This window comes from Podarcis melisellensis (genome assembly GCF_964234715.1).
Source record: "Podarcis melisellensis genome assembly, chromosome: 7".
Classification (NCBI taxonomy): Eukaryota; Metazoa; Chordata; class Lepidosauria; order Squamata; family Lacertidae; genus Podarcis; species Podarcis melisellensis.
The window spans coordinates 11,747,433-11,755,230 of NC_138539.1; the positions used below are offsets into that span (position 1 = coordinate 11,747,433).

At 43.7% G+C, this 7,798-nt stretch overlaps 1 protein-coding gene across 5 annotated transcripts in view; it reads left to right on the plus strand.

Annotated features, from left to right (window-relative positions):
• The window catches only part of ASAP1 (ArfGAP with SH3 domain, ankyrin repeat and PH domain 1), a 141,952-nt gene extending 138,808 nt beyond the window's left edge, over positions 1-3,144 (plus strand). For all 5 annotated transcript variants that reach the window (XM_081918704.1, XM_081918700.1, XM_081918701.1 and 2 more), the window contains one exon: positions 947-3,144. In XM_081918704.1, coding sequence (XP_081774830.1) covers positions 947-1,021 — 75 coding nt within the window. In that variant the 3' untranslated portion in view covers positions 1,022-3,144. The remainder of the gene's footprint in view (positions 1-946) is intronic.
• Positions 3,145-7,798: the final 4,654 nt, after the last annotated feature.

Genomic DNA, 7,798 nt, shown 5'->3' on the forward strand with positions numbered 1-7,798 from the left:
TCATGGTGTTATCCTACTAGCACGGAAGTAGCCAACATGGTGCCCTCTTGATGTTGTTGGACTGCAGCTCCCATCAATCCCCAGTGACCAGTGGCCATGGATAATGGAAGTTGTGGTTAAACAACATCTGGAGGGCACTAGGTTGGCTACCCCCGTCTCACTGCAGCAGACCATTGCATCAGAGCTGCGGTTGATGACTGCGAGAACAAAAGAGGCCTTGCACAGAAAAAAGATATTAACTCTATCCCTATCTTAACAGCTAGGAGCCCGCTGTGTTTCTGCAGACCTGCATATTTAGGCCAAACTAAAAAAACAACAACCAGTTAACCAGTTTCATCACCCACTGGTGCTTTTGGGTGTGCATTCCTAGCATGGCAAGTCTGCTTGGCCAACTGGGTTTTGAAACTCAGCAGAGGGCTGTAAAGCCCTGCTCAAAAACCTTTAGTGAGGGAGGTTGTTGTTTAGTCGCGTCCGACTCTTTGTGACCCCATGGACCAGAGCATGCCAGGCACTCCTTTCTTCCACAGCCTCCCGCAGTTTGGTCAAACTCATGCTGGTAGCTTCGAGAACATTGTCCAACCATCTCGTCCTCTGTCGTCCCCTTCTCCTTGTGCCCTCCATCTTTCCCAACATCAGGGTCTTTTCCAGGGAAGTGAGGGAGGACACCCCCCCAAAAAAAACCCACACACCATGTAACCGCATAACTGTTACCCACATAAGGATCATGGCTGAAATATTTGGTGTTACCCAGGTTTCAGGTATCTATTAATTAGACTTGCTTCCATATAAAAGTGGCCAAGTTCAGAGTGAGGATATCGAAGCATAAAACTACCGACAATCAAGCACATAATACACATTATTGCTGCATGTGGGATAGCAAATGCGGAGGTTTGGGGGCGGGGGGGCCGATGCCTTCTGAGCCAACATTGTTTCTTCTTCTCTGCAGATTGGCCACATTGAAGGCAAGCCAGAGAGAAAAGGGGTCTTCCCAGTATCCTTCGTCCATATTTTGTCAGAGTGAGTCGAATCGGAAACTTGAGCATTGCACATCCTTCCTGCAAGACGGGCTTTTAGCACGAAGCAAACAGCTGCTCCCTCCCTGTAATTCTGTGCACAACTGTGGATATATATGTATATATAACTGCTGTTACAGAACAAGAACTCATTTACGGCTCACCCAGCGAGGTGACTTATACTTGTATTGTACATAACGGTGTTACTCTGCCTTTGCCAGTATTACGGTAGCCTTGGGACCTGGCATGCCTTATTGGGTTTGCTCAAGCCATCCTTGGCATCAAAGCACTTACATCTCTTTGTCTGTGTGTATGAACTACCAGCTCCCTAAATGTGGTTGGTCTCATCCGGTCCTGTTTATCTACAGAAATTACCATCTCTAATAAATCAGTATTCCTAAAATAGATAACTAGCAGAGAGTTAGATTCAGTTTTCGAAATGAACTGCTTTGGCTCATTTACAGCCCTGTTTACAGCTACCAATGTAAACACTTTACAGCTTGCGAAATCTACTTCCTTGGTATTGTCAAAGAAAGTGTTCAATGTACACATCAAACAAAAGAAATATTCACTGATGCTACAGATTAACCAGTAGTCTTTTGTGGTGTGTGTTTGTGTGAACAGGCATTTCATGTTTGTATTATGTCGTTGGTGTTTCTCCCTCTGATATTTACCTCACCTAACACCATCTGAAAGTCTTCAGTTAAAATTGCTCTGTCGAATGAAGGAACACTTATGGGACTTTTGGCTGGAGGTTTCCTTTCATGGCAACAGGGTCTTAAAAGAAAAGCAGCCCATCCCCGTCTGCTTATTAGCATATAACACTCCCTTCAACCTCTGTTTATGCAGAAACGTTATAAGTGTCTGTCAGCTTTTTCAGGTTTTCACGCAGTGCACTCCTGTTACAATCTGGTTGCCACACAGACTTGAAAGATGAGTTTACTTAGGCACTAGTGTGTGCTAACTAATTGGCTCATTTAGAAGACACCTTTGCTGTTGGGGGATTTGAGCCTTCGACCCACTGGAGCTATTAAGTTCATAATGCTCTCTTAGTTCTGTCGCCTGGAGAAATAATAATTAAAAAACAAAACCCTGCCATCAAAAGAAGTGAAAGATGACCTTTCATGCAAATTATCACCTGTTAAATAATGACGCCAGACTGTAACATCTGGAATTAAATTTGCTTTTGTGGAATCCTAATTATGGCTCGAGGTTGAACTTTCAGAATCTGCCAACAATCCTGAAACCACTGAGCTGAACTTAGGAAGGATATGTTTTGATCTGAGATGGCTTTGGAGTTTCCACCCTCCATCACTTGCATCTAAAACACATTCTTTATTTTGATCAATGTATTAAGGATATATGCTCATTTCAGATACGGTGTTTCATTTATTTATTTGTTGATCTTTGTTATAATATGCAAAGCAGAATGTTCTTGTTTTGCTTATGATTCACAGAACGTTTTACAGTGTGGCTCCATGTGGTTTCCTGGGTTCGCCTGGCTTAAAGCAAGGCTGGCTAACCTGTGTCTGCCCCAATGTTGCTAGGCTACAGTCATCCCTGATCACTGGCTATGCTGGCTGGAGCCAATTCGAGCTGGAGATAGACAAATCTGCAAAGCCACTAGTTAGCCACCCCGGCTTTAAACAACTGCTTTTGCAACAGCCCAAATTTATTTTTCCTTCACAGCAGATTCTTGTGACTCCCTGTCAAAAGGTTTTCATTTCACGAAAAGCACAAGTTCACATTAATCACTCCGAGGCTTTCGCTTTTGATGTTTTACAAACCTGTAGTCAGTGAATATTTATTTTTATTTAAATGGTTAACATACAGAACATAATCAACTTAAGAAATCTTGCATGAAGAAGAGCAAAATATTTATCAGCTATTATTGGAAAGTGGTTTTTAAACTATTGCTTCATCTGTGTCATGACACATTCTGTTAAAAAAGATATAAGCTTTCAAGTGAGTGACTGAGCCTACTGGCATCGACTCTGCAGTGTTACCGATTTCAGTGTTTTCTCAGACTCATGCTGTTTATATGAAAGCCAGAACAAAAAAATGACTTTGCATTCCATATTGCTCATCAATGCAGTGTGCTTCAGATGCATTAAAGAACAAAACTGATCTACCTTTTTTGTCAAGTATATTTTAAAATGATCTCGAAATCCACTGGTTGAAAGAGAGAGAGAGAGAGAGAAAGAGAGAGAGAGAGCGCAACCCATATAAAGGAGATCCAGATGTGTAAAATGATGTAGAGTCAAAATGTCTATTATTTTGTATGCTTTTTTGAAGTAGTATAATAATGAATTTTTTAAAAAATAAAATGAGTTCCATCAGGAACAAGAGTTGACTATTCTGGGTGATTTGAGAGTCCATAGGAGAATTAAAATACCATGTATGATATATAGGTTGAGTTTTAAGTACAATATTGTATTTAAACTCAGAGCCACTATCTGCAATTTTGTACATGACATATTTGGGAAGTCTTGTTTGTTTTGGGTTTCTTTTCCCCCTGGGGAGAGGGAAGTATGTTCTGCGAATGGTGTGTTATTTTACTGTTGAACAGCAATTGCTATTTATTTTTTTATGACATAGTGCATCAACATGTATAGAAAGCAGATCTGGTTAGAGCCACTAGTTGGGAACTGAAGTCTCATTTGAATGTTACAATCATAATACATCAGTACACTTGTCTCCTCACGTGTTTAATGTGACAGTTTGAGTACTGTATGTGTTAATTTCTACTTTTTTAATATTTAAAATTGCTTTGAAATAAATGTATTCAGTTGATCCCAGGCATCTGAATGTCCTTTTATCAACTGGAGTCTGCTATAGGAGGAAAAAGTAGATCTCATTCACATACAATTATACAGCATGTGTTTTTTCTGATGCTCATGTTCCGTTTCTGTTCAGTAAAGAGATAAGCGCACCAGATAAACATATACATTTATTCTGGTGTTCATACAGATTTGCGCACAGATTTTTTTTGGGGGTGTGGGGTGGGATCTGGATGCACTGCAATTCTTCTCTTTTGGTCTCTTACTACGTTGTTTGCAGGTAGTTTATACTAAACAGTCTCTCTTCTGGTCCTAATACACAGCTCCCAAGTGTTAAATGCTAAGACTTCGTTGCTAGTACAAAAAGCGTTGCTTTTCAGTAGCATCTTTAACTTTTCCACCTGTGTGCACATGCCATGAGGTAGAGAATTTGGGGGTGGATAGATCTGTGGTCACCTTTATTAGTCCTTTTATTTCCACTCTGTTTAACCCTCATTTTTAAAAGATTTCTGTGCAACTGCAGTTGTTACACTTTAAGGTTGAGCAGCTGCCAGATTTGTGTGCATATTGCCTTTATTGTACAAGCTGCCCAACTCTTAAACAGAGGTAAGCTGCTTTGGTGGGAGAGGCTCAAGGGCCACAGAGTCCCTTCAGGAAGTCGTAGAGAGCCACATCCCAAAGATAATGGGCAGGACTAAAGCAAAATGTGGGGAGGGGGACACACGAGTTCTCCCATGTATTTACACACACTCATTCACTAATCCATTCATTTTCCATGGGAGGGTAGCGGTCCTGTACAGAAGAAGTTCATCTGTGAACATGCTATAGCTCTGGCATATCAGGCCTGCCCTTCAATTTTCTAATCCTACCTCAGGTTCCCTTATTACATTTAAAGAATAGGTGGTAACCTCACCCCATTAGTTTCTTGGCTAGGTAAAGGGACCCCTGACCATTAGGTCCAGTCATGACCGACTCGGGGTTTGCAGCGATCATCTCGCTCTATACGCCGAGGGAGCCGGCGTTTGTCCACAGACAGCTTCCGGGTCATGTGGCTAGCATGACTAAGCCGCTTCTGGCAAACCAGAGCAGCACACGAAAACGCCGTTTACCTTCCCACTGGAGCGGTACCTATTTATCTACTTGCACTTTGATGTGCTTTCGAACTGCTAGGTTGGCAGGAGCAGGGACCAAACAATGGGAGCTCATCCCGTCGCAGGGATTCGAACCGCCGACCTTCTGATGGGCTAGTCCTAGGCTCTGTGGTTTAACCCACAGCGCCACCCACGTCCCAGTTTCTTGGCTAGGCGTACACCAAATGTCTGGAATTCTGGTACCTTTTATACCAAGCAGGGTTGCTATTTCGGGACGCATCCTTGGAAGTGTCTTTTAAAGTGAGCAGCTTAAAGCAGTGATGACAGGATAAACATTGCCTACTTTTCAGGTGCATTTTTGCAGGTGCATTTTTGCATCTGCTTATTTTCATGGGCTACGGGTTTTGTTGATTTGTTCATTTGCTGCATCCTACATTTGGCCTGGAAATCATCCCATCCATTTTCTTAGGAAACCTACAGCTATTAACCTTGCAGAATTGCAATTTCATGTAAAATAATGTGTTTGCTGGTGTTTTAAGCAAAAGAAAGGCATCCTATATGCTTTCTCTTGAGTACCATTCAACCTTATTCAGCCTCAGTGATGTCAGAGAACCAAAGGAGCAGGCATTGCACCGAATTCTTAGATTCAGACGACAAAAATAGCAGATACTAAGTGCTTTTGTTACGCAGATTGCAATTTTTCAAAGAAAAGTTTTACAGGACTCTGGTTTTTTGTTTGCACTATTTGTTCACTGCCTTGTGTCCTCATGGGCTAGATTTTCAGTAAAGCCAGGGAAACCATAGCATTTTCACTAAAACCACCGGGTTGCAGAAGAGACAGGAAACTCTGTGATGACTGCTCTCCATGTGCCAAAGCTTGTAAACACACAAAGCCATTTTTAACTGCTCCTATGGTTTGCACACTTACAGCTCCTTGACTGTGCAGTTCTACACTGAGTTGGATTTTGCGCATGCGCAACCCGCCACCACTTCTGGATCTCATACGTCTTGGATCTCAAACCTTTAGGGTCCCTGCTCTGCTTCTCTCCTGCCTCACTCAGGTTCTCTAGCCTACAACCTTGTCAAGATGAAGCTCTCTTCCTGGTCTATCCATTGGCTCTGTTACACCATGCTACTGCTGCCATGTTGCAGCCAGGATCTTGCTCAGAAAGATGTGGGCGTCCTGCATGTATGACCTACTGCATTTGACTGTAAGGAAAGTCTGCCTTGTTGACCAACACAATGAAATCCCTTCTTCAGAATTGGATACTGGCTGTACCCTTTCACAGGAGACCTCAGCCTCAGATTCTCCAGCAATGCTTGAAAGCCACAGACCTACTATGATGTACCAGCAAGTTTCAAGGACACAAAGGTGGGTGTGGCCTCCCTTTTCTCTTTGGGCTTCCAATGTCCATCAGACCCAGCCATCATGGCCAATGGAGGAGGACTAGTCCAGCAACATCTGGAAGACCGCAGGATAGCCAATCCTGCATTAAGAACCAGTTATCTTAATAAAATCTTGCTCCCTGCCTTTCTCCTTCTAAAAAAGATTGTGTACCCACCAACCTTGGGCAGCAATAATGAAGTATGTTCCAACAGAAGAGTTAAAGTTACAAGTTGGTCACACACACAGGCTAAGGAGATCCTTTGCTGTCTTGCTTCCTTGAGGAGGAGACATAATAATAATAATTTATTATTTATACCCCGTCCATCTGGCTGAGTCTCCCCAGCCACTCTGGGCAGCTCCCAATCGAGTGTTAAAAACAATACAGCATTAAATATTAAAAACTTCCCTAAACAGGGCTGCCTTCAGGTGTCTCTTAAAGATAGGATAGCTGCTTATTTCCTTTACATCTGAAGGGAGGGTGTTCCACAGGGCAGGCGCCACTACCGAGAAGGCCCTCTGCCTGGTTCCCTGTAACTTGGCTTCTCGCAGCGAGGGAACCGCCAGAAGGCCCTCGGAGCTGGATCTCAGTGTCCAGGCTGAAGGATGGGGGGGAGATGCTCCTTCAGGTATACGGGACCGAGGTCATTTAGGGCTTTAGAAGGCAGCACCAACACTTTGTATTGTGCTCGTTAACATACTGAGAGCCAATGCAGATCTCTCATGACCGGTGTTATGTGGTCTTGGCGGCCACTCCCAGTCACCAGTCTAGCTGCCACATTCTGGATTAATTGCAGTTTCCGGGTCACCTTCAAAGGTAGCCCCACATACAGCGCATTGCAGTAGTCCAAGTGGAAGATAACTAGAGCATGCACCACTCTGGCAAGACAGTCTGCGGGCAGGTAGGGTCTTAGCCTGCGTACCAGGTGGAACTGGTAGACAGCTGCCCAGGACACAGAATTAACCTGTGCCTCCATGGAGTCCAAGATGACTACCAGGCTGCGCACCTGGCCCCACTAGGCTGTCTCACCTAGGCACCTCCTAATGTGCCCTGCCTTATCTAGTTGCTCAATTTATATCCCTCCCTCCCCTCTCAAAGGAGCTCAGGGGGTCTTAAACCCATTAAGCCTATTCACAGCAGAGGAAGCTCTCTAGCCACCAGTTGTGAAGTAAGATTCAGCTGCAGCTTTTGCAAGTTAGCCACAACCCTTGACATCATTGCGCTTCCATCTTACGTGACTCAATGGCAAGCAAAGGAAGTGCCATTTCTCAGTTCTGCTTCCTCGCTACACCCTGTCAGATGGAAAACAACTCAAGTCAGTTATATGACTTGCTAGAGGTTACATCCCATGTGTGTGTGTGTTTGTGTGTTTTCACTCAATCTAGGGTTTCCCAAACTTTAGTTTCAAGCTGCTTTCGGACTACTACTCCCATCACCCCTAGCTAGAAGGATGATGGGAATTGTAGTCCAAAAACTGCTGGAAACCCAAGCTTGGCTTAATCAGAGCTACTCAGCCTTTAACTGCTCCG